The 26,993-nt window shown below is 38.6% G+C and overlaps 1 protein-coding gene across 1 annotated transcript; it reads left to right on the top strand.

Moving 5' to 3' along the window:
- Positions 1-612: 612 nt before the first annotated feature.
- On the top strand, positions 613-25,330 carry CTR9 (CTR9 homolog, Paf1/RNA polymerase II complex component). Its single transcript, XM_015630511.3, has 25 exons — positions 613-738; positions 2,557-2,655; positions 3,407-3,646; positions 4,008-4,125; positions 4,693-4,782; positions 6,059-6,207; positions 8,484-8,591; positions 9,056-9,163; positions 9,279-9,515; positions 10,308-10,397; positions 10,501-10,629; positions 10,729-10,912; positions 11,471-11,559; positions 11,826-12,011; positions 12,190-12,277; positions 12,509-12,657; positions 19,109-19,225; positions 19,388-19,533; positions 20,946-21,017; positions 21,845-21,980; positions 22,415-22,561; positions 23,011-23,168; positions 23,465-23,561; positions 23,881-23,993; positions 24,246-25,330. The coding sequence occupies exons 1-25, from the start codon at positions 694-696 to the stop codon at positions 24,655-24,657; spliced, it is 3,507 nt and encodes a 1,168-aa protein (XP_015485997.1). The 5' UTR covers positions 613-693; the 3' UTR covers positions 24,658-25,330.
- Positions 25,331-26,993: the final 1,663 nt, after the last annotated feature.

Raw genomic sequence — 26,993 nt, 5'->3', positions numbered from 1 at the left:
ACTGTGCTTGCTGATCCAAATACACAATGCATCAGCTGTCATAATTAGAAAAACACAATTTAGGAGCCCAATTGTGTAATTCCTTCTTTACTTTGCAACTTGGTGTGGCTGAGTCCCTCACACAGACCGGGCTCCAATGTTACCAGATTCCCTTTTTGTCATTAAAAACACTCACCTAACTGGAATATAGTAAAAAAAAAAAAAAAAAAAAAAAAAAAAAAAAAATACGCATCAAAAGTATTCCACCAGCTGACCTAGTCGGGTATTATCAATTTAGATTTACCCGTTGCTTCCCCACGAAATGGGGGAAATCTGCACGTTTTAATGAGTTTATTTGGAAACCTGTTGGCGATTTTGAGATGCCTTGAGGGGAGGCGCCGCCTGAGGGAGCCGTGCTCCAAAGCCCAGGGAGCAGCCAGGTAAATCTCCTCGATTCACCACTGGGATTGCGTACACACAGACACCCAGCGCTGCCTTTCGGTGTTCCATAGGTGCATATATATGTAATATATATATATGTACTTTGGAGTTGGTGTGTGATGCGTATCCGACCGAGCAGCAGTGAGCCCGCCCTCAGACCGCCCCAGGGGCGGGCCCGCTCCGAGCACGTCCGGGTCGGGCGCTGCTGTGAGGGGAAGTGCGCGCGGCGGCCCCGGCCCGGCGAGCGGCGGCTCCGGCAGCGCTGTCGCCAAGATGTCGCGGGGCTCCATCGAGATCCCTCTCCGGGACACCGACGAGGCGAGTCAGGGAAGGGCAGGGAGGCGGCGGGGAGGGGCAGAGAGGGCGATCCGTGCCGGGGAGCGGGCGGTCGCCGCTGCCGCCCGTGCTTGTGCTGGGTGCGAGTGTCGCTCGCAGCCCCCGTGCCGGGGTCACAGGTGTGGGTCCGGCCACATTCTCGCCGCGCTCTGGTGTGTCAGGGCTTTTTGGTGCTCCTCAAGCAGTCCATAGGCACAGGCAGGGCAGAGGACCCACTCTAAAGTTATTTCGCCGTGGGGATAAGAACTTACTTAACTTTTCTTTATTTAAGGTACACTGTCGCAAGCCAAGGTTAGAAAGTTCAGAAGTATGTGGAAGTGTACAGCGTATAACAGAGTTTGACGTTAAATCATTCCATTGCAGATACTAAATTAATAGTGTAGCTAAGTAAGTAAATTAACAGTGTAAGATAACTAAGGAACATAATGCTTACAGGTTGAAGAATATTCTCTGTGACCACCTGTATCCCTCCTCTTCTATATACACACACATACGTATATGCATACATGTATACATACATACGTTAACACACAGACATTCATATATGCACAAAAATATATACAGAAACAAATTTCTAGGTGGCTGCCATTGAGGTTTTAAGTCTTACAAGTTTACTTTGTTCTACAGAGTTTACATGTTCAGGGGCTTTTTCTTCTGTGACAGAAATTTCTGTTGGAGCTGTCAACATGAGTTGTGATCTTGGTGCTGCTCTTCAGGCTAGGTCTACTTGGATCCCAAAGTTCTAAATTAATCACTAGGGAATGCAATAAAATGCCCCTCCACTCACCCCTGCTCTTTTTTTACTTCCATTTTTATTTGCTGTGTTGGTAATACCTATTTCTCATTCATAACTATTTTAGTTGCTGGATGAGGGCCATTATCTGTCAAACAGGAGGTACTATGCAAGACAAACTCAAAACTAAAATGAGCAGAAGTTAAGCAGAAATATTTTTACTGGTACTCTAAAGTCTTGTATAGTCAAAACTATAAGCCTTTATAAAGTGGATTGCTCTAATTCAGCCTACAGAGGAGTCCCAGCACTGGTAATCAAGGTGCAACAACTGCACTTCTTTCTTGCTGTAAAATTAACTTGTAACGCAGATGACTAATTATTAAAGGCAAGATGGCTGAGTAAGGTGAACTAACAAGCAGTTAAATTGTGTTCTAAATATCCCATCTGGGGTATACCTGTTCCTTTTTCCTCATTTTATAGTGTCAGAAGATTAGATCAACATGGGAGACTAGTACTCACAAAACAATGCCTGAATGATGAAAAGTTCTTGATGTCATTTTTTGGTCACATCTACAGTTGTGAATGTTCAGAAATTTAGCTGGTTCAATAGTGTCTTAAGGGCATAAAGATGACTTTACAAAATTTCAGGAATCTAAGTCTTAGGTATTGATTTTCTGACACTGGGTGACTTGGAAGATTTTGTCTCTGAGCTAGATCTCTGTATTACCTGTAGGAAAAGTTTTAGCAAGTCAGCAATGTGCAGTCAAGTTGATTATTAGCTGATTCTGAGCATGAAGCCATAGTGAAAGAAGCTGAATTAGGTTCTCTGCTTATTCTCCCTCACTTGTATCCCAAACATTGGTTTGTCTTTTCTCTAAAGAGAGACCATTGGTTTTATCTTGTACAGAATGCAATGTATTATCTCTCCTTTCTTCATCCATGACCTTGTTTAAACACAAATAATTATTTATGTTTTGTGCTCTGACAGGTCCAGTTTCTTTTGAGCTCAATGACAGATGATGTTTTTAATGCTTTGTGAAAAGATGATCTGTGTTGTTTGGTCCTAGGTTATCGAGCTTGACTTCGATCAGTTGCCTGAGGGTGATGAAGTTATAAGTATACTGAAACAGGAACACACCCAGCTGCACATATGGATTGCCCTAGCGGTCAGTATAGATACAAAATGTGTATTCACATAATCAAATCATAATTTCCATACTCTTATGACCAGTGATAACTGAGTTCTGAACAGGAACTTTATGGGGGTCATTCAGTCATTGATTCTAGGCCAGATGTTTCTGATTGACATATGCATATTAGGATTTTAATTTCATCTCTTTTTCCTGAAACAATGCTTTTTGAGGGTTGCTCTCTATGGTTTTTTTTTCCCTCAATCTATAGTTTTCCTGGTTTGTGCCTTTGATTACATTCCTCATAAAAAAGGAGTGGGCAATCTCTATACTGTGGAAAGAATGGTTAAATGTCCAATTGTCAAAGAAGTTCAGAGGAAGACCAGTGTTTTATTCACTTAAAAATAGCTCAAAAACTTGTGTTTTAAGGTGGTGAGACACTGGCACAGTTTGCCTTTAGAGGCTGTGGATACTCCATCCCTGGAAGTGTTCAAGGGCAGGTTGGATGGGACTTTGAGCAACCTGGCCTGGTGGAAAGAGTCCCTGCCCATGGCAGGGGGGTTGAAACGAGATTATCTTCAAGGTCCCTTCCATCCCTGGCTATTCAATGATTCTAGGACAGAAAAATATTTGGCATTATCAGAACACCTTTTTCTGATCATGCCTACATTTATTTCTGCTTTATTTCTACATCCTGGAAAAAGAGTCTGTGTGATATCTAAAGCATTAGCTTGACATGTCGTGTGCTCACTGGGGTGGCGTTGTCTGTTAAAACTGTGTTTTGTAGCTGGAGTACTACAAGCAAGGCAAAACAGAAGACTTTGTGAAGCTGCTGGAAGCTGCCCGCATCGATGGCAACCTGGACTACAGAGACCACGAGAAAGATCAGATGACATGTCTGGACACTCTGGCAGCCTACTATGTCCAGCAGGCTCGGAAGGAGAAGAACAAAGACAACAAGAAGGAGCTCATCACCCAGGCCACCCTGCTGTACACTATGGCTGACAAAATCATCATGTACGATCAGGTAAAAACAATACCTGATCAAAAAAACATTTTTGTAAATTAATGATTGTAAAGAAAACAAGTATTGATTCACTAGAAGGAAGATAGAAGCTGCTCAGGCTTTAAAGTCACATCTAAGCAAAACTTGTATCTAAAATGTGTGTGGTGCCACCAGGAATAATTCACTCTAGCTTGGCACACCTGAGAGAGCTACTTCAGTCAACTCTAGAGGTTGTGAAGGAAGGATTGGTATTCTCTTGCTTGACAAATGCAAGAGAAATAATTTAATTGTAAAAAGCATTATAAGGCAGTTAATCTTTCACATAGTCCAAACTTCATATTTTACAAAGATAAATGTATTTCAAATTATTTTCCTTGTCTAGAATCACTTATTGGGAAGAGCCTGCTTTTGCCTGCTTGAAGGTGATAAGATGGACCAAGCTGATGCACAGTTCCACTTCGTGCTCAACCAGTCTCCAAATAATATTCCTGCCCTACTTGGTATGAGTTTATGGATATTTTTAAGAACCTGGTCTCTCTGGCTGAGTTTCAGAAAGAATTACATGCTTCAGAGGGTGTGTGTAGAGAGAATGTGATCAAGACACACATAGCAGAGACTAATTCAAATCTGTGAAGTACACATAGGTGGAAGAGCTAGGAAGAATGCAGTGCTAACTGGCATCTTCTGAGACCCATGGACATGCATCCAGTTCAGCTATTTATGCTTCCCTGATGGTGGCAGTAAAGTTGGACACTCTGTTAAGGGTGAAGTTACCACTAGTGAGGGGTCAACAGACTGTAACACTTGTAATTTAAGTTGTTCACTAGTCTTAGTACATGTCTTTCCTCTGGACCAGTATGGAATTAAGTTTCTGCAGAAAAATATGAAAATGTAAATTTAATGTGTTTTCATGCTTTTTTCATATACTTGATATCATCAAGTGCAATAAAAGTCTGAATTTTCTGTTAGATTTTAACTGTAACTTTTGAAAATGGGCACAGCACAAGTTAACCAAATAATGCTTGGAGGTTTATAATTTTGGTTTTATTCCTGGTATGTTCTAACAGGTAAGGCATGCATTTCTTTCAACAAGAAGGATTATAGAGGAGCCCTTGCCTACTACAAGAAAGCACTGCGTACCAATCCAGGCTGCCCAGGTGAGACAGAAAGTAGTTGCTACTGGAGGTATTTGCTCTGCTTGTGAACTAACTCAGGTCTTCCTAATTCAAATTCAGAGGGCATTTTTGTGGTCTGTATCTGTAAAAGAACCCCAGCTCTCCTTATAGAGGGATTTAGGCATTCATTGACTTGACCTAGTTCTTAAATGTTAGAGAAGGAAGTTGTGTTTAGGAAAATACTACTATTTTTTATGAAGTATTACCCTTTCAAGAGGTATTGAAAAATGAGAATTGCATGTAAGAGAAGTTAAAGTTGTATGGGGAGGGAGGGAATTATTCAAGACTCTTGCAGAATTTCTTTCTCTGAAAGCTCGTGGAATAAGGCTTCAGAAATGACATAACAATAATGAAACAAGATATGAAAAGCAAAATTCTACTTATATAGTGCATGATGTGAGTTTTTCTGGTCTTGTATTATTTTTTTATGCAAAAATCTGGGAAAGTGATTTTTAATGGCTGTAAAAGTGATACATGGGATTTAGATACATTAATTCAAGGTATTTACATTAGGATCATAAATACTTTAAAGTCTCTTGAGAGATGTGACAGGCTTTGCCAAAACCTGTCTGAGAAAAGGTTTATTGCAAAGTTGATGTGTGTTCTGTGCTCTGCTTTACCCTAAGAATGATTGCTACAAAAGCCTTACTTTACAACAAATGTCTTTCCTTTGCTCCCCTTTTTCTAACAGACACAGGTTTGAAACTGCTGTTTATAAAGTCTCTGTACCCTTAGATCACAAGCAGTCTGAAAGAGCAATATGATATGAATTTTCTGTATTAGTCCATCTGTACTTGGTCATGGAAGCTAGAGGATGATAAACAGCATGTGAATCAGTTGATCATTTGAGAAGTGCCAGCTAACTTGTTTATTCATCTGTGTTTTCTGAAGACCTGCTAGTTTGGGGTGAACTTAACTTGCCTAAGAAACATCCAACCCTTCCATCTGGCAAATTTTTAATGCTTTTCTCTATTATTTTTTAATACATTCCCATAAAAGTAATTTTTTATTTGTTTGGCATTGGAGTCTGTGGGAGATAGATCAGTGTTCTGAGGTTTATGAAGAAAGAAAGTCTTACTAATATATTCAAGTTCATTTTGAGGTCAGCCAGATATGGGCTGCTGCCTTGAAAAACAGCAAATTGTTAGATGGCTTTACAGGCTTTAAGAAACTATGAAAAATTCTACTTTCACTCCAGGCTGTGAAAAAAAAAAGGCATAAAGTTGAAACTTTGGGATACTGACATGTTGTTCTCTAGCCGAGGTTCGGTTGGGAATGGGCCACTGCTTCGTGAAACTGAACAAGCTGGAAAAAGCTCGCTTGGCCTTCAGCAGGGCTCTGGAGCTGAATTCCAAGTGTGTTGGGGCCTTGGTTGGACTGGCTGTTCTGGAACTCAATAATAAGGAGGTGAGTCTGACTTAGCAGGAATCCATGCTCAGTTTACTTTCTTTTGTCTAAAAAAAGGCAAATTTTTTATCTTTTCAAAGATAGTCGTGTTTTAAAATGGGTAATAACTTTTATGGTTGAATAATTTGAGGTCTGTGCTGCTGTTGAATGAATTATAGATAGGTGCTTGTGATGTGAGCAGCTTTCTTCTATTGTTAAAAATGTTCAGTTCTGTTATCTATAGAAGAGTTAAGTGCAGAAAAACAGTGCTAAGTTAACTGTTTCATTCAAAATAATAAAAATCCTTAATGAGATATGTGAAGGAAGGTCAAGGTAAAAGACATATTCCCAGGAGGTTAGAAAAAATTTTTTAGAAGACTAGGAGTTAAGAACAAATGTTCAAACAAGTTTCAAAGTTACATTCAGGTGTGCATGCTGCGTGGTAAACCAAAGAGTAGGCAAGAAGAGATTGTAACTGAGCAGATAAAAGCACAAATAAATGGTGATCCACCTTTCTAGGTATTGTATTGCTAGAAAAATACATGCAAATATAGCTTAGGATCATAACTTCCTTAGCATGGATTAACCATCATAGATATTATCACTGGATGATGAGACCCTTAAGTGTTTTTTAAAAAATAAATATTGTTACATAATTGTATGTAGCTAAAATTTAATGTGCTGCTTTCTATAGCTCCCTAGAAAGGTCTTTTGTTAGCACAGAATGTCTGAGAATTTCTTGGTTTACTACTTGGTGGGAGAAAAGAAAAACCTGTTAATACTTCCATGAAAAAAACTAAAAAAAAAAATAAATAAAGTGGGCATAAAAGGTTATTTTCATAAAACTACAGAGAGACCCAAAAATACTTTAAAGTCAAATTTTAATAAATTCCACAGATGAGAAATCGATGATACTTGGTATATTTCTCTTGCTTTTCCTGAACATCTTTTGACTGAAGTCAAGGGATGAGGCCACACACCTGAAGATTCAAAAAGCTGTGATTTAAAGCTGAGCTGCTCAAAGATGTTTTGTGTTCTTTCTAAGAAATACATCATCTGTGTGTTACCTCACAATGTTCTCACAAATTTGTAGTAAAAGTTAGTGTAACACTGAAGAGTTAACAGAGGGAAGGGAGAACACTCTGGGGAAAAAGATTCTCTCTGAGTATCAAAATAATTGGTATATTTTTTGTGCTTAGGTATTTCTAGTGTTTCTTCCTCCTAGAAGATGTTACAATGTCAGATCAGGGTTGAGATCACACTGTGCTCTCATTCACGTCTGTCTGATCTGCTTTTCTTAAATGAAAGCACTTAGAGCTTTGGGACCTCTACCCATCTATTGGATTTGATTGAAGTTGCACATGAGACTCAAGTTATTGGAGAACTTGGCCAAATGCACAGTGTGATTATAAACCACATTTGCCTTTGAAAATGAAGGCAGGAATGATTCAATATCTCCTTATCCAGGTGTATTGTTATGCTAGGTTTGGAAAGATTGCTCCTGTTCAAACTGAAATTGATTTTTTAGCTGTCTTCAAGTTACGTTTTAACCTCTTAAAACCTAATCTGTTCAATAAGACAGCTTTCTGCTCATCATAATTAAAAAGTAAAGCACAGCAGTTAAACAATTTGTTGATATAGCATTTTTGGTGTTTCTGTTCAGAAATAAGTCCAGATTAAGCTGACATGCTTGTGATACAGTTTTCATGGTTGTCGTAAATAAAAAGCAATTATTTTATCAGTTGTGGATTTGAACTTGTAGGTAAGTCACATTTTTACCCGTGGGAAGCTTTCTTTAAGTTGTAAAGTTTCTTTAGAAAAGAGTAAGTTGATGCAGTGATATTCCTATGTAAACACCTCAAACTTGTGACTTTAAAACGAGATCTAAAGTTGTTGTTTAGAATTTGAACATTTCTACTGTTGAATGATTGAGTAAAACATTGAAACCTAAACAAAACAGGCACTGGGGACACTGAACAGTAAAAGGAACAGAAGGAAGGCTTTCAGGTTGTGAGGGTGACATGTCAAAGGACATCAAGACTAAGTCTTTTGGATTTTTTTTTTTTTTTCCCTAGAAAGTCCTGCTCTGCTTTCTTCCATCCCTGTTTGATAGCTTCATTTCCCATTTTCCTGTATGCTGCAGGAAGAAAGGCTGGTAGCTGAATTTACTTTTTTTTTGTGAGCTCAGTATGGTGTTGTCAGAAATCCTGAGCAGCCTAGACTGAAAAATAGTTTTGAAGATGGTGATAAGATACAAACATTGAGGTGCTGCTGATACCTGTCAATGTTTCATTTAGGCTGATTCCATCAAGAATGGTGTTCAACTCCTCTCTAGGGCTTACACAATTGATCCCAGTAATCCAATGGTGTTGAATCACTTGGCTAATCACTTCTTTTTCAAGAAGGTAAGAAATCACTGAAATTCTACAGTTAAATGCTTGATAACCTCTGAATTCTGGTGTTAGATTCAAACACATTTAATCAGGCATCTAATCTGTTAATCTGGATGAACAGATGTGAGGTTTTTGGCCTGAATTTTGTGTAAACCTTTCTCAAGGAAACCAAGAAAAAGTTCACTTACTTAAATCAAAATCAAGCCTGAAGGGGTTTTGGGGTTTTGATGTTTGGGATTGGTTTTTTTGGTTGGTTGGGGTTTCTCTTGGTTTGTTTTTTCACCTCCTCACTCTTACATACTTTAAAACACAAAATAGAGAAAAGAATAGTAATGGCTAAAACTAAATCTATTATTACTTAGTCAGTGCTTTGTTATATTTTCCAGTGATGTTTAAATCATGAAATCACTTGACCATAAATAAAGTGAAGACTTCCAAATTTAATTTAACTTCTTTTTTTATTTTTTTTTTGTCAGGACTATGGTAAAGTGCAACACTTGGCTCTTCATGCTTTCCATAACACAGAAGTGGAAGCGATGCAGGCAGAGAGCTGTTACCAGCTGGCGAGGTCTTTTCACGTGCAGGTAGGGCAGTTTTTAAAGTCCCCTTTGAGCTTTTTAAAAAGTCTCTGTTTAAAAGTTTGTGCAAAGGTTGCCTTTAAAAACACTGACTGTTCTCCATTTAATTCCTTTTAATTAGGAAGATTATGATCAAGCTTTCCAGTATTATTACCAGGCCACTCAGTTTGCCTCATCTTCTTTCGTACTTCCATTTTTTGGATTGGGTCAAATGTACATTTATCGAGGGGACAAAGAGAATGCTTCACAATGCTTTGAAAAAGTCTTGAAAGCCTACCCTAACAATTATGAGACAATGAAAATCCTTGGATCTCTTTATGCAGCTTCAGAAGACCAGGAGAAACGGGATATTGCAAAGGTGAGCTTTTGTTCTGCCAGCATTATGTGTTTACATGCAAGAGTAGAACTTGGAAATCAGACTTGAAATCAGATTGTTCCTTAAGCAGGATGAAACTCAGGGTTAGGTGGCTGTAGATCTGGAATATGTCATATGGCCTGTCATGAGGGATCTTTCTGTCTGTGAAGAGTCACAACTTCTGGACAGAACTGGGACTACACTGGTCTCTAGGTAAAGCACATCCATGAATTTAGAGAAGCCCCAGCCTCATGTTCCTATTTAGTACATAAAAAGGGCAGAATTCTTTGCACATATACATATATATATATATATATATATATATATACACACACATGCAATTCTCTGAAGATGGGAATTTAGCTCAGGGTTTCCTGAAGACAGCAAATCAGGTGGTGATTTCCAGAAAGCAGCTGGCTTGGCTTGGCTTGGCTTGGCTTGTCTGGAAGGACACTGATGCTTCTTTTTTTTTTTAAATGAAAGGTATTTTAAATCTGATGTTGGGTAGATAAATGCAAGAAATGTTAGACTTTTCTCTAGCTTTTCATGTTGGTATAGTAGCCTTTGCTTCTCTAAGACTTGAAGCAGGTGTTCTGTTCTACAGAGGAATAGTAAAATGAAGGAAGGAAACTAATGGAGATTTATTACTGTGGAGATGTTCAGGATCTTTGCTTCTGCAGTATGGTATATCTTTCTAATGTTAAGGTTAATGCATTCATTCTTCCTTTTATTTCCATTTTTTAAAATAGGCTGTGTGTCTTTGAAGTGGCATAATTACCTTCTGCTTTTTTTCAGGGGCATTTAAAGAAAGTCACGGAACAATATCCTGATGATGTAGAGGCATGGATTGAGCTAGCCCAAATTCTAGAACAGACTGATATACAGGTATTATTAATACACACTTGGTGAATTATGTGTGTGCTTTTCATAAGAGCATGTAGAGCTCTTTCTCTTCTTTCTTTCATCTACTTTCTGTTTCTTTCCAAAGGGCGCTCTGTCAGCCTATGGAACAGCCACACGCATTCTGCAGGAGAAAGTACAGGCTGATGTCCCTCCAGAGATCTTGAATAATGTGGGTGCCCTGCACTTCAGGCTGGGAAACCTGGGAGAAGCAAAGGTATGCAGTTACTCACAGTCTGAATGGTGTTCCTTGATCACATGGAAGCTTTTCTTTGAGGATATTCTGGAGTGCTTCATTCCTCTTTCTGTACTTCAGAAATACTTCCTGGCGTCACTGGATCGTGCGAAAGCAGAGGCTGAGCATGATGAGCATTACTACAATGCCATCTCTGTGACAACATCCTACAACCTTGCCAGGCTCTACGAGGCCATGTGTGAATTTCATGAAGCGGAAAAGCTCTATAAAAACATTTTGAGAGAACATCCGAATTATGTTGATTGTAAGAAACATTTGATATTTCAGTTCTACAGTCGTCCTTAGAATACTAAAAATCTTCAGGTTGACAGTGTCTTCTGCTCTCCTTATGTCTGTCTTCCCTTGTTTTCACAGTAGTTTTGGGGCTGACCAAGCTGCAGCACACTTGATGCCCCATTTGTAGCCTTTTCCCTGCTTGTTTTCCACTGTCACCTCCAATACCCTTCCCAAAGCTTGTGGAGATGGGAGAGCTATTTAAAGAGTAGGGAGGAGAACTATGTAACTGATGGATCCTTATTTTTTTTGTGGTTTTTCAGTTGTCTTTAACTTATGAAGCCAATTTAACACATTTACAATACTTTAACTATTCAAAACCTGCAGTTTTTATATGGCCATCATGGGTGCAAGTTCCTCTTCACATCATATTTCTTGTGAAGAGAACATGAAAGATGTCTCAGTGTTTGCTGTCCTTAGCTGATTGAAAGACTGCTTTTGAAATTCATGCATGGACAATATTTTCTTTGTTCAAGATGACTTTAACCTGTTCCCTGATTTTCATTTTATTTCCTAATTTTATTTTCAGGCTACTTGCGCTTGGGAGCTATGGCCAGGGATAAAGGCAATTTTTATGAGGCTTCTGATTGGTTTAAAGAAGCACTTCAAATAAATCAGGTTTGTAACCCTATAAGTGTTTAACATTGAAACACTCTAAATAATAAGTTAACTTGAAGTTTAATTTTCCTCTTTTTGTGTTTTTATTTTGTTTTTTCACATAAACTAGGGGAAGAAGAGAGAGCTGCCAGATCTGCTCTCTGTGTTTTGTTTGGGGTTGTTTTGAATATGGAGTTACATTTAAGAAGAGTAACACTTTATACTTGGAAAAGAACCCTTGCAAAGGAAAAGAGTGCTTTTGTAACTTAGAGTGAATTTTCATTTAGGATCATCCAGATGCCTGGTCTCTGATTGGAAATCTTCATTTGGCTAAACAAGAGTGGGGTCCAGGACAGAAGAAATTTGAAAGAATATTGAAGCAGCCCTCCACACAAAATGATACTTATTCCATGCTGGCTCTTGGCAACGTCTGGTTGCAGACTCTCCATCAACCCACAAGAGACAGAGAAAAGGTAATGGGCATCTCTCTGCCGTGTGTGGGTTTGTTGGTTTATTTTTTTGTGTGTTGTTAGCTATTCAGAGCCCCTTTTGATGTCTGTTTGGCATCTTCTAGTTCATAAAACCTCTGGATAGATCTTTTAATACCCCACTGTAGAAGTGAGTGATGAATTGGGGCATTTCTTTCTGCAGGAGAAACGTCACCAAGACCGCGCTTTAGCCATCTACAAGCAAGTCCTCAGAAATGACCCAAAGAATTTGTATGCTGCTAATGGCATAGGTGAATATCAGACTCTAGTTTTCCTTCAGAGGTGATCATATTTTTAAATTTCATGCTTTAATAGAAAATTGTTTTTCCAGGGCCCAAGTTCTGTAGATTGGAGCCCAGAAAATGGAAGCTATGTCAGTTTTTGAAGGGGCACTTTATTGAGGCAGTATTGAATTTTCTGTGGTAGGAGTGCACAGTGCATAAACCTGGAAGCTCACACTGTCCATATTCCTCTCCCCTCAGGAGCTGTCTTGGCACATAAAGGATATTTCCGTGAAGCTCGTGATGTTTTTGCCCAAGTGAGAGAGGCCACAGCAGATATCAGCGATGTGTGGCTGAATTTGGCACATATCTACGTAGAGCAGAAACAGTACATCAGTGCTGTGCAGATGGTAACATCTCCACATTGAACTACCTCCTGTCTTGGCTTAGATCACTTCTAGATATCTCCCTGTTTTCAGGGCAGCTGGGAAAGTTTCTGAGCAGCGTTTTAACAAGTCCCATTTCTAACAAGCCCTTAGCTCTCAAATCTAGATTTAGTAACAGTAACTTAAGATTTAGTAACAGACTACCAAATGTGAGCCAGGGGTAAGGAAGCACCTATCAACTTTTACACTTTTTTTGGTACCAGGGTTAGAATTTTGGTTGTGGAATAAATTACTAGTCAGAGGGGTTTCAGTCAGTGTAGTTACTGTATGTGATTTACATTCAGATGTTTCCAAAGTGAATAAATACAATTTGTTGCTGATGTTTTCTTTTAAATAGCAACAATTCCTATTTTTGTTCTTGTAAATGACCACATGAATACTTTAAGAGTTGTCTTAAAAGATGACTGGGCTGTAATTTCACACATCACAGTTAAAATCACAAAATAATTAATGTTGGAAGAAATCTATTCAGGTCATATAGTTTGACCTGACCTACTCAAGCAAGTGAACGTTAAAGTGTCAACTTATTCTGAGTAAATTGACTTAATTCATCAACTAACTGATGAAAAGCATACAAATAAGCTTGAAAACACAGCATATGTTGAACAGGACAGAAATTAAGAACAGACTTGTGTCATTTGAGTCCTTATTGAGGCTCAAAAACACTTCATTCAGAGCTATTCTGAAGCTTTTTGTGATGCTTTATAAAGAAATGTTACTGGGCCTTTCTTACATGATCAGGAGCTCAGTAGTCACTGTCCTCCAGTGAACTATTGTTAGCAAGCTTTGGCAACACAGTCACGTTCAGTCTGTTGTGCTTGAATGGGGTCTGCTGTTCTTTTAGCATTTTGTCTATATTTTTATTGACAAAATTGAATTGCAGTGGGGAAGTGGGTATCACTATCACCTATCAATGTAGGAGAAAAATATATTTTACTCATTTGCTAAGTTATTTAAGAAAAGTTGTTATTAGAAATGTGTGTATTTACTGAAGTATTTTATTGTTCCCTGGGTTCTGCTATGCAGTCACAGTGTGAATACATGATATTGAACTCAAAGGGAGACAAATTGAATTCACCAGCCCAGCTTATTGCAGCCACAGTAATTATCCTACTGACTTCTCTACCCTAAAGCATACAAATCTGAGCAGGCTTGAGTTAAACACAAAATCTCTGATGCTGAAGGTGAGTGAAAATTGGGTGCTCACAACACAGTGAGATCCAAGAGTAACAACCTCAGGTGTTACAGTTGAGGGCAGTTTTTCTGTACTTGAGCTGCAAATAAAACTTACTTTGTATTCCTTCCTATTTTGGAGGCTTAGAGAAGGGTGAAGGGTTCCTTGAGAAAAGAGTATGTAAAACAGAAGGTGCTTTTTACTGAAAATTGCAGAGTTTGGTATCTTTTAAGCCTTTAATTCTAGACCCACAAAAGTTACAGTAGCAAGTCATCTTTTACACTTTAGAAAAACTGATACCCTTTGGCATGGTCAAGTTCCTCAGCTGGGTGGACAGAACAAATTTGATGTTATCTGAATTTCTTTTTTTTTTTTTTTTTNTATATATATATATATATATATGTATATACACACATGCAATTCTCTGAAGATGGGAATTTAGCTCAGGGTTTCCTGAAGACAGCAAATCAGGTGGTGATTTCCAGAAAGCAGCTGGCTTGGCTTGGCTTGGCTTGGCTTGTCTGGAAGGACACTGATGCTTCTTTTTTTTTTAAATGAAAGGTATTTTAAATCTGATGTTGGGTAGATAAATGCAAGAAATGTTAGACTTTTCTCTAGCTTTTCATGTTGGTATAGTAGCCTTTGCTTCTCTAAGACTTGAAGCAGGTGTTCTGTTCTACAGAGGAATAGTAAAATGAAGGAAGGAAACTAATGGAGATTTATTACTGTGGAGATGTTCAGGATCTTTGCTTCTGCAGTATGGTATATCTTTCTAATGTTAAGGTTAATGCATTCATTCTTCCTTTTATTTCCATTTTTTAAAATAGGCTGTGTGTCTTTGAAGTGGCATAATTACCTTCTGCTTTTTTTCAGGGGCATTTAAAGAAAGTCACGGAACAATATCCTGATGATGTAGAGGCATGGATTGAGCTAGCCCAAATTCTAGAACAGACTGATATACAGGTATTATTAATACACACTTGGTGAATTATGTGTGTGCTTTTCATAAGAGCATGTAGAGCTCTTTCTCTTCTTTCTTTCATCTACTTTCTGTTTCTTTCCAAAGGGCGCTCTGTCAGCCTATGGAACAGCCACACGCATTCTGCAGGAGAAAGTACAGGCTGATGTCCCTCCAGAGATCTTGAATAATGTGGGTGCCCTGCACTTCAGGCTGGGAAACCTGGGAGAAGCAAAGGTATGCAGTTACTCACAGTCTGAATGGTGTTCCTTGATCACATGGAAGCTTTTCTTTGAGGATATTCTGGAGTGCTTCATTCCTCTTTCTGTACTTCAGAAATACTTCCTGGCGTCATTGGATCGTGCGAAAGCAGAGGCTGAGCATGATGAGCATTACTACAATGCCATCTCTGTGACAACATCCTACAACCTTGCCAGGCTCTACGAGGCCATGTGTGAATTTCATGAAGCGGAAAAGCTCTATAAAAACATTTTGAGAGAACATCCGAATTATGTTGATTGTAAGAAACATTTGATATTTCAGTTCTACAGTCGTCCTTAGAATACTAAAAATCTTCAGGTTGACAGTGTCTTCTGCTCTCCTTATGTCTGTCTTCCCTTGTTTTCACAGTAGTAGTAGTTTTCACAGAGTAGTAGTTTTGGGGCTGACCAAGCTGCAGCACACTTGATGCCCCATTTGTAGCCTTTTCCCTGCTTGTTTTCCACTGTCACCTCCAATACCCTTCCCAAAGCTTGTGGAGATGGGAGAGCTATTTAAAGAGTAGGGAGGAGAACTATGTAACTGATGGATCCTTATTTTTTTTGTGGTTTTTCAGTTGTCTTTAACTTATGAAGCCAATTTAACACATTTACAATACTTTAACTATTCAAAACCTGCAGTTTTTATATGGCCATCATGGGTGCAAGTTCCTCTTCACATCATATTTCTTGTGAAGAGAACATGAAAGATGTCTCAGTGTTTGCTGTCCTTAGCTGATTGAAAGACTGCTTTTGAAATTCATGCATGGACAATATTTTCTTTGTTCAAGATGACTTTAACCTGTTCCCTGATTTTCATTTTATTTCCTAATTTTATTTTCAGGCTACTTGCGCTTGGGAGCTATGGCCAGGGATAAAGGCAATTTTTATGAGGCTTCTGATTGGTTTAAAGAAGCACTTCAAATAAATCAGGTTTGTAACCCTATAAGTGTTTAACATTGAAACACTCTAAATAATAAGTTAACTTGAAGTTTAATTTTCCTCTTTTTGTGTTTTTATTTTGTTTTTTCACATAAACTAGGGGAAGAAGAGAGAGCTGCCAGATCTGCTCTCTGTGTTTTGTTTGGGGTTGTTTTGAATATGGAGTTACATTTAAGAAGAGTAACACTTTATACTTGGAAAAGAACCCTTGCAAAGGAAAAGAGTGCTTTTGTAACTTAGAGTGAATTTTCATTTAGGATCATCCAGATGCCTGGTCTCTGATTGGAAATCTTCATTTGGCTAAACAAGAGTGGGGTCCAGGACAGAAGAAATTTGAAAGAATATTGAAGCAGCCCTCCACACAAAATGATACTTATTCCATGCTGGCTCTTGGCAACGTCTGGTTGCAGACTCTCCATCAACCCACAAGAGACAGAGAAAAGGTAATGGGCATCTCTCTGCCGTGTGTGGGTTTGTTGGTTTATTTTTTTGTGTGTTGTTAGCTATTCAGAGCCCCTTTTGATGTCTGTTTGGCATCTTCTAGTTCATAAAACCTCTGGATAGATCTTTTAATACCCCACTGTAGAAGTGAGTGATGAATTGGGGCATTTCTTTCTGCAGGAGAAACGTCACCAAGACCGCGCTTTAGCCATCTACAAGCAAGTCCTCAGAAATGACCCAAAGAATTTGTATGCTGCTAATGGCATAGGTGAATATCAGACTCTAGTTTTCCTTCAGAGGTGATCATATTTTTAAATTTCATGCTTTAATAGAAAATTGTTTTTCCAGGGCCCAAGTTCTGTAGATTGGAGCCCAGAAAATGGAAGCTATGTCAGTTTTTGAAGGGGCACTTTATTGAGGCAGTATTGAATTTTCTGTGGTAGGAGTGCACAGTGCATAAACCTGGAAGCTCACACTGTCCATATTCCTCTCCCCTCAGGAGCTGTCTTGGCACATAAAGGATATTTCCGTGAAGCTCGTGATGTTTTTGCCCAAGTGAGAGAGGCCACAGCAGATATCAGCGATGTGTGGCTGAATTTGGCACATATCTACGTAGAGCAGAAACAGTACATCAGTGCTGTGCAGATGGTAACATCTCCACATTGAACTACCTCCTGTCTTGGCTTAGATCACTTCTAGATATCTCCCTGTTTTCAGGGCAGCTGGGAAAGTTTCTGAGCAGCGTTTTAACAAGTCCCATTTCTAACAAGCCCTTAGCTCTCAAATCTAGATTTAGTAACAGTAACTTAAGATTTAGTAACAGACTACCAAATGTGAGCCAGGGGTAAGGAAGCACCTATCAACTTTTACACTTTTTTTGGTACCAGGGTTAGAATTTTGGTTGTGGAATAAATTACTAGTCAGAGGGGTTTCAGTCAGTGTAGTTACTGTATGTGATTTACATTCAGATGTTTCCAAAGTGAATAAATACAATTTGTTGCTGATGTTTTCTTTTAAATAGCAACAATTCCTATTTTTGTTCTTGTAAATGACCACATGAATACTTTAAGAGTTGTCTTAAAAGATGACTGGGCTGTAATTTCACACATCACAGTTAAAATCACAAAATAATTAATGTTGGAAGAAATCTATTCAGGTCATATAGTTTGACCTGACCTACTCAAGCAAGTGAACGTTAAAGTGTCAACTTATTCTGAGTAAATTGACTTAATTCATCAACTAACTGATGAAAAGCATACAAATAAGCTTGAAAACACAGCATATGTTGAACAGGACAGAAATTAAGAACAGACTTGTGTCATTTGAGTCCTTATTGAGGCTCAAAAACACTTCATTCAGAGCTATTCTGAAGCTTTTTGTGATGCTTTATAAAGAAATGTTACTGGGCCTTTCTTACATGATCAGGAGCTCAGTAGTCACTGTCCTCCAGTGAACTATTGTTAGCAAGCTTTGGCAACACAGTCACGTTCAGTCTGTTGTGCTTGAATGGGGTCTGCTGTTCTTTTAGCATTTTGTCTATATTTTTATTGACAAAATTGAATTGCAGTGGGGAAGTGGGTATCACTATCACCTATCAATGTAGGAGAAAAATATATTTTACTCATTTGCTAAGTTATTTAAGAAAAGTTGTTATTAGAAATGTGTGTATTTACTGAAGTATTTTATTGTTCCCTGGGTTCTGCTATGCAGTCACAGTGTGAATACATGATATTGAACTCAAAGGGAGACAAATTGAATTCACCAGCCCAGCTTATTGCAGCCACAGTAATTATCCTACTGACTTCTCTACCCTAAAGCATACAAATCTGAGCAGGCTTGAGTTAAACACAAAATCTCTGATGCTGAAGGTGAGTGAAAATTGGGTGCTCACAACACAGTGAGATCCAAGAGTAACAACCTCAGGTGTTACAGTTGAGGGCAGTTTTTCTGTACTTGAGCTGCAAATAAAACTTACTTTGTATTCCTTCCTATTTTGGAGGCTTAGAGAAGGGTGAAGGGTTCCTTGAGAAAAGAGTATGTAAAACAGAAGGTGCTTTTTACTGAAAATTGCAGAGTTTGGTATCTTTTAAGCCTTTAATTCTAGACCCACAAAAGTTACAGTAGCAAGTCATCTTTTACACTTTAGAAAAACTGATACCCTTTGGCATGGTCAAGTTCCTCAGCTGGGTGGACAGAACAAATTTGATGTTATCTGAATTTCTTTTTTTTTTTTTTTTTCTTTAACTAAATAATCAGATATATGGAATTACTATATTAGATATATTTCAATTGGTAAAATATCTGATATGAATAAAGAAAATAGATTATTTCCTACCCCCAAACTGTGAAGAATATTTGTTGCAGTAAATAGTACTTTAAAAAGTATTTTTTTTTTTTATTTAAGACCTACAGAGCCTTCTGGGCTGCAGACAGTTTCTAGAAAGAAAAGCAGGTACTTGCAGTGGAATAAGAGAGAGAATGTTCTGATCAGTGAAAAGGAGTCACCCATGTAGCATAACACACTTTTTTAAAAAACAAAAGGCATATTAGCAGTAATACTTTTTAGGACTAGAAACTTGCTGGAGTTAGCTAACCAAAATCACTGTCACCTCTTACTTTGATTTTTTTTTTCTTTTATTTCAGTATGAAAACTGCCTCAGAAAGTTCTATAAGCATCAAAACACTGAAGTGTTGTTATATTTGGCCCGGGCACTGTTTAAATGTGGCAAATTACAGGAATGCAAACAAACTTTGTTAAAGGTATGGATCTAGAACATCATAGATCATAGAATAAAATTGCTGTTAGTTGATGTGTGTGTTTCTCTAAGTTTGGTAGTCAAGGGTTGGAATCATGGTGTTTATTCTCTGTATGTCATTTCTGTATCATGTTTAGCTTATCTTAAAAACTTGGTTTTTTTCCAGGCCAGGCATGTGGCTCCAAGTGACACAGTCCTCATGTTTAATGTGGCTTTAGTGCTGCAAAGACTTGCTACCTCTGTCCTGAAAGATGAAAAAAGCAATCTGAAGGAAGTTCTTAATGCTGTGAAAGAACTGGAGCTCGCCCACAGGTAAAGATTATTTTTTTTCTAATCTTTATAATCTATTTTGTTGTCCCCTTTCTGTATACTTGCAGTATTGACCACAAATCTGGTTAGAAGAGCAATCATCTTCTACAAAGCACTGTGTAATTCTAGAGTTTCTAGTAGGAAAACAAAACATTGGGCCCAACAAAACTGTGTGTTCAGATTTTATTTCAGAACTGGTTTTGTTTGACCAGGTACCACTATGTGTTTCTCAGAGTTTTGTTACTGCTGTGACCAAGATGTCCTTATTCCCAGGAATGCACAGTTGGAAAGATGTTGACAATTATTCTACAACATGAATACTATTTTATGACTTCTTTCAAAGCAAACTAGAAGGCTTAAAAGCCAATCTGTTTATCTTACATAAGCATAATTAATGACTGGCAGTCCCTTAAAACTAATCTCACTCTCCTTTTGGCAAGTAAAGCCCAAGTACTGTCACAGTTAAAGAATAGAAGCAGTTTCTCAAGTTCATTTGAGATATTTTAATTCTGTTTAAAAAACAATAATATAAAATTTTGTGCAGGCACCAATGTGATTAATCTGATCCAGTTGTCACCATCCTTGAACAGCTTTCAACCATTTATCCTGCTCCTAGGTGTAGCTGGTGCATGATTTGTGCATTCCTAGCTCTGCTGTTATATTGAAGATAGAAGTTCTGACTTAAATTTAATGAGAAGCTTGTTATTTGTTGTCTTGCAGAAATTGCATTAATTTATTTTTGCCTATTAACTAAAATTTTTCAAAAATACTCTTCATGGTCCAGACTCAAGCAAGGAATTATTATACTTATATACCCAAGAATTTGAGTCTAGCACAAAACCATTTCATTTCAAATGTGTCTGAGGGTATATAGGAAGAAACTGTGGCAATCTTGAAAGTTAGAAGTAATTTTCTTTTAGATTGGAGAAACTTTGAAAGCACTGATCATCACAGCTTACTGATCTACTTGGAAGTTTGTTGTATTCTCAAGGACCTGTCCACTAGGTCAAGAAGGCTGTTCTGAAAGGAATTTTGAAAAACAAGTTTTCCTTCCTTCTCATATGCTGAATTCAAGCATGTAATATGTGACAGATAAGGAATCAGTCTGTTGGGGTCAGCAATGTACTTCGTGGTAGGAGCCAGCAAATAAAATCTCAGAACTCTCTTTAGAACTTTTCCTCTCCAGAGTGGTTTTAGAATGCTTTAAATTTGGAGAACTCTGAATTTACTTTTTATCTGCTAAAAGGTGCCATATTAAAAGGTGTTGGCACAGAGGAAATGGGCAAGATTTCCTCATCTGTTGAGTTTTACAGGTTTGTAATTCAGGAGTAAATGCTTTGTTTTAAGGCAAAATTGCAATAAATATGTAAATAATGTCATATTTGCTTACTTTGGTTTCTTGTGATTTCTTCCAGGTATTTCAGTTACTTGAGTAAAGTAGGTGATAAGATGAGATTTGACTTGGCACTTGCTGCTACAGAAGCCAGGTAAAAAAAAAAAACAAAACAACAACAACAAAAAACAACCCATAAACAAATCCTTCATTCAGATTCTAAGTGGAATATTTTTGTTGTGGGTTATATTTATTTTTTTTTGTATTAAAACTAGATTCCAAAATTTCAACTGTCAGTTTGTCAGAACAGAAGAAATACAAGTGCAGGATCACTACTACTATTTAATTCTTTTCCTGTGTTTCTGCACATTGTTGTAAGATTTCCATAGCCCCATACAAGTACCACGTGTTGGCCACCCTGCACTGTACCTCTGAATGGGCATCATTGAAGCACCTTGTGCAGAGAGGAAAAGTTCAATTAAAAGAAATGTCATTTTGGCATCACCTAAGAAGGTGGTGGAAGCACTTTGCTTTAATGTTTCATGTAACTTGGACACTTTATGCAGCCTTAAGTCTCACACACTGTTGGGCTTTTTAAGCTTGAATTTTGCCCTACCTTTCTGATTAGGTTTGTTAGGCTGTTGTGATTAAATACAGTTCTTATTAACCATACTTCTGGAGCTCTCCAAATTGGTTGGCACAATTCTTTTTATGTTCATGTGTGGGTTTTCTGTATATGAATTGGCTGAGTTTGAAGTGTAAAGCAATATGTTTTCAAATGATACATTGAAGATAAATTAGCTTACTCGAAATGCTTTAATTTACTCAAAAATCTGCGCTGCTCTTCTTTGCGCTATTTCAAGTAGCTGTTTTTTTACTTCACTGGGGATATGAATGTTATGTTGTGATGCACACACTTTATAAAAGCATTTCTCTTTGTGTTTGCCACCTTACCTTACCTAAGACCCTTGGATTTTGCAGGCAATGCTCTGACTTACTGAGCCAGGCCCAGTATCACGTGGCTCGGGCACGCAAGCAGGATGAGGAGGAGAGGGAGCTGCGTGCCAAGCAGGAGCAGGAGAAGGAGCTGCTTCGCCAGAAACTGCTTAAAGAACAGGTTTCATTCCACTAAATTCAATGCAATAGCATTTTATAAATGTACACACTGACAGTATGTGTGCCCCTGCTGCTCTGGGGTGGTACCCAGTAGCTGTTTTTCTTAGTCATAGTAAGTTCTAGCTGAAAATATTACAGCTAACAGTTGATGCTCTTTCTTCCCCATAACCTCAGAAATACTTAATTGTATAATGAAATAAAATAGATGTGACAGAAGTTCTGCCATCAGATTTTTGTCTATTCTACTGTGAGCTTTTTTGTAGAAAACTTCTTGTACAAAAAACTTTTTTTTGCCGTGTGCACCTTCAGCGGTGACACAGAGCATCAAAAAGCAATTTTCCAGTCTCCTGACAGCAAATAATTTCTGTGCTTGGTATTATAATCACCACAGTGGTGCAAAAACAGTGGTAATGGATTGCTGTCTTGGTGTTTCAGGAAGAGAAGCGTCTGAGAGAAAAAGAAGAGCAGAAGAAACTTCTGGAACAAAGGGCTCAATATGTGGAGAAGACCAAGAATATTCTGATGTTCACTGGTGAAGTAGAAGGATCAAAGGAGAAAAAGCGTGGTGGCGGTGGAGGCAGGGTAGAACAACATTTTTTAATCTCTTTTTTTTGGTTGTTTTTTTGTTGTTTTTTTTTCCTTTTAAACCTCCTTAGTTTTCCCTTTTTGATATATGGTTTCTTGCAGGAGCATGGGCTTTTAATTTCAAGCTCCTAGGCTATCCTGAGTAAAATTGCACAGGTTTAATACTAAAACATCAAGACTGGAAGCTAATACTTAAAAGTTGTGAGCGTGGTGGCATCACTAAAATGCATTCATTTGTTAACATCACAGATTATTTTATTATGTGCCTATTCAGAGCCAGTTTCTAAATCATACCCATCTTGTGCCAACTTTGCCATAGTCTCTAGAAGGTCTGTATTGTCACCTCTTCCAGAACATGTTCAGCTGAATTTCCATTTTGAAATGTTTCCTGGTAGCTTTGTAACTGAGATGTGAATAATAGGTTGTGTTGTCTGTGTTCCTTACAGCGTTCCAAAAAAGGAGCAGGGGAGTTTGATGAGTTTGTCAACGATGACAGTGATGAAGATCTGCCCATCTCTAGAAAGAAAAAGAAGAGGAAGGGCAGTGGCAGTGAACAGGATGGGGAAGAAGAGGAGGGTGAGAGAAAGAAGAAGAAGAGGAGGAGGTAGCTGATATTTTAATTAATTTATTATTATTTCATGTTAATTCAACATTAGACTCCCCTGAGCTTTTAAGTAATTTCTCTGCAGTCGTTTCTAACAGTTTAAAAACAAGCTCTTACCAAGAGGTCACATGGTTATTTTTTACTTAAGACATTACACATTATGAGACTTAAACAACCACTGCAAAAGAAGTAGGAGTAACACTTGATGAACTGGACATTTCTTGAGACTGGTATTTTTGTATGGTTTTTGCAATATTATGCTTTATGTCATATAAAATGTGTTTCTTCTGTTCAAGACCTCCGAAGGCAGAAGAGGGGAGCGATGATGAAGAACACGAAAACGGCCCGCGGCCTAAAAAGCGGCGTCCACCCAAAGCAGAGAAGAAGAAGGCTGTAAGTTAAACCCTGAATAACTGCATCACTCTCTAAATATGCATTTGGAGCTCAGCATTACCCTGGTCAAGAGAGATTTATTAGTGTTGAAAATTACAGAAAAACCCCTTGAAGCCAACTGGCCTTAGAGCTTATTTTTATCCTCCTCTCCTGTTGCTATTGCTGCTTCAAGGATGAAGAGGATATTTCCAAAGCCATCTAGAATTAAGTGATAGTAAATGGAAAAATTTTTAAAAGCATGTCTGGTTTTCTGAATGTGTTTGTTCATTTGGGCTGTGTGCCACATGAACAAGCAGCCCTTTGTTTTCCCCCTATACAGCCCAAACCAGAACGTCTGCCTCCTTCAATGAAAGGAAAGATCAAATCAAAAGCCATCATTTCATCAAGTGATGATTCTTCTGATGAGGACAAACTCAAAATTGCTGATGATGGGTAAGAACCTTAATTAACTTTGTGTGAACTTAGGGTTTCGATGCATGCCTTCAAGAGAAAATGCAGTGTTAATGAGATAACATAAAGATAATGAGAAGTTTTTCATTGTACTCACAGCATCCCTTCCCAGTACAAATTAATTCCACTCATTCTTCTAACACTAGCATTACCCAAATCCTGGTGTCTTGCTTTATTTATCAGCTAAAGGGATCACCTTTTAATACCATCTTTCCCCTCTGCTTTTCCCCACAGGCACACGAGAAACAGCAACAGCGATTCTGAGGAAGGGGAGCAGCAGCACAGCAAACGCATTGTTTCCGACAGCGACTCCGATAACAGGAACAAGTCTGGCAGCGAGGCAGGCAGTCCCCGCAGGTCCAGCGCCCGCGCATCCGAGGAGGAGTCTGACAGTGACAGGTCCCCGAGGAAGAGGCGGCGCTCGGAGTCGGAGCAGTCGGACAATGAGTCCGTGCAGTCGGGGAGGAGCCGCGGCTCCGGCGGCTCCGAGAACGAATCGCGCCCAGCTTCGCGCAGCGCCGAGTCCGACAGAGACTCCGAGAGAGGCTCTGACCACGAGGGCTCTGCCAGAGCTTCTGGGAACGAGTCTGAACCAGAGGCATCCAATGATGAGGGCTCTGAAGGGGGCTCAGATGACAGCGATTAGAGCGGAGTTACAGACCGTATTTTAAAAACCTTCATGTAAATATATCTCAGTTACAGGGGAAATAGAATTTTTATATTTCAAAACTGTGATTTAAAGAACCTTAATGTTTTAGCAAACTGTTGTGAGATCTTCTTGTGATTCTTTCTATTAGTTTCTAATGGATGTTTCTCTAAGTTGGCTTACGGTGTATTTTTAGTTTGAAACCACTGTAGGCTCGCAGAATCTCTGTCCTGTAGTCAGCACACCAAGGACAGAATGCATGTAAAAACTATGGAACATTCAATCTCCTTAGGTGCTTCAGTGTGGCTAAAACTTTGTTCTGTGATTATACAAGCATAGATGGATCTTAAAATCCTGCCAGATGGGACAAAGAGCTGTGGATATTTCTCTTTTTCCTCACTTGGAGTAAAGGTCAGTAGGGAGGTTTTACTTACTTTCTACTAAGGAATAAATGTGCCACAATGCAACTCTTTTATGTTTTCAAGAGTTTGTTCTTTTGCTTCTGTTTTTGTGTTAAATGAGTTGAAAATATGCAGGTCTTAGAGAAATTTTATAAACTAGTGATGCAGATGTAGATGGAGTATTTAAATTGGCTGGAGAAGACATTTGGGAGAACTCTGTATTACTTGAGAAAGGTAAAGCTGCAAGTGTCACAATAAAATGTTCTTGCTTATTTGCTTGGAATGATTTATTTTACTCTTTAGAAGATATAAGCAGAATACCTGAAAAGGTTGAATTTGACAACGGAATCTCTTTGGAGGAGGTGGTCCTAACTATTGTAAGTACATGGCTTTGGGAACTAAGTCCTTTCACATAATGTATTCAGGAATAACAGTGAAAAATTGCTGTGCTCTAGACTAAATCTGATTTCTCTCTGTGATTCTAAAAAAAAAAATCAGTATTTTGTGCCAGTCTGAGGAATTTTATTTATTTTTTTCCATTGGTCTTAAGTCCTGTGTCAAGCATTTGCTAAGTGAAGATTCTGTAGGTCTGGATCATGGTATTGCTACCAGTTCTAACAGACTGTGTGGCCTAAATGTGTTGCCTTGGTTGTGAGAGGCCTGGATTGTCACCGCTGAGAGTTCCCTTGAAGCACTACGTGAAAGTGAAGTTTCCCATGCTGCTATTTCTGGTTTCTGTGAGCGTGAGCTGTTCTCGTTGTGGATGGGTTTGTTCATGTGTTTATGGGCTGTTGGTAACCATAGCAGACAGCAGAACACTCAGGATGTCTCTGTGGCTCCATTTGGTATCAAGTTTCTATCTGTGGCCTTACCTAAAATTTAGCATCAGAGTAGCAGAACAAGCCTCATGTTTTTTGTGTCAGAGCAAAGCTGAATCATGACCCAGAACCACAGGGAAGGAGTGGATAGCTGAGGTGGGAATGCTTGGTGTCACATGGCTTCATTTACCAGGCTGTGGAGACCCGTGAGGAGATTGGTGCAAGTAAGGAGAACTGATACATGCAAGGGGAAACAAATGGAGTAGGGACAGCAGTGGCAGGTGTGAGAGTAGCCAGCTCTTAGCAGCAGGAAGGAAAAAGATGTCCAGCACTTACTATGGGACCTTAGAGACTTTTCTCTGCCTCAAATACATCTCTACTCTCATAGCTTTCTCTATCATATTCTGTTTTCCTTGTAAAAAGTCTGAAGATTTTGTTTGATGCTGTATGTACAGAAAACACATTTTTGTTGGCTAAAGCTCGCTCTAGATGAAGAAGTGCTGAGTGTGTCTTCAGATCTAACATCCAGCTGGAGAGAAATGCTTTCAGTAAGTGTGAAATAGCAGGGGTTTTCAGACATCTCTTGTGTGAGAGGTATTTTTTGTGCTCTCCACAGAAAGGGGTTGTGTAAGAAGAGGTTATGATTTAATACAGCTTGAGCTGTGTGATGTACAAGAGGCCAATCAACAGGGACAGAAAGGGAACACAGGATGCTTTTGCTTCACTATTCCTCTGCTTTCATGGAGTAAAAGAGGAATCAAAAACCAGAAGTCAGATTTTCTTTTTTCTTGCCTTTGAGGAGGAGAGTTAATGCAGTTAATGGAAGGCTTAAGGTTATATAAAAAGTCATGTGTTGCTGTAGTCTGAGAGAAAGCTGTGTTTTAGCTTAATTCATATTTTCTAATGCTTGTTTTTTGAAAGTGCCGTGGTGGAATAACATTGCTGTAATTCTCTCTTGGCAGCATTCCTTTCCTTCTGAAGTAGGTGGTTGGCTTGCAGTTATTAAATTCCTTTATTTTTAGCAGTAATCTATTCCTGGATAAAATACAGCAAGTTAGAAGTGTAACACTGCCTTGCTAGAGAAGTGGTTTATTCCTAGTTTCTGTTTTGCATCCAC

Source organism: Parus major, chromosome 5, assembly GCF_001522545.3.
Source record: "Parus major isolate Abel chromosome 5, Parus_major1.1, whole genome shotgun sequence".
NCBI classification, from domain to species: domain Eukaryota; kingdom Metazoa; phylum Chordata; class Aves; order Passeriformes; family Paridae; genus Parus; species Parus major.
This window is presented reverse-complemented; position numbering and strand designations above follow the sequence as displayed.

Excerpts from the sequence above, each read along its gene's own strand:
- CTR9 (XM_015630511.3), top strand. The coding sequence starts at position 694 with ATGTCGCGGGGCTCCATCGAGATCCCTCTCCGGGACACCGACGAG. Across the intron at positions 10,913-11,470 it reads ACATCCGAATTATGTTGATT|GCTACTTGCGCTTGGGAGCT; the intron begins GTAAGAAACATT and ends TTTTATTTTCAG. Across the intron at positions 19,534-20,945 it reads GAACTGGAGCTCGCCCACAG|GTATTTCAGTTACTTGAGTA; the intron begins GTAAAGATTATT and ends GATTTCTTCCAG.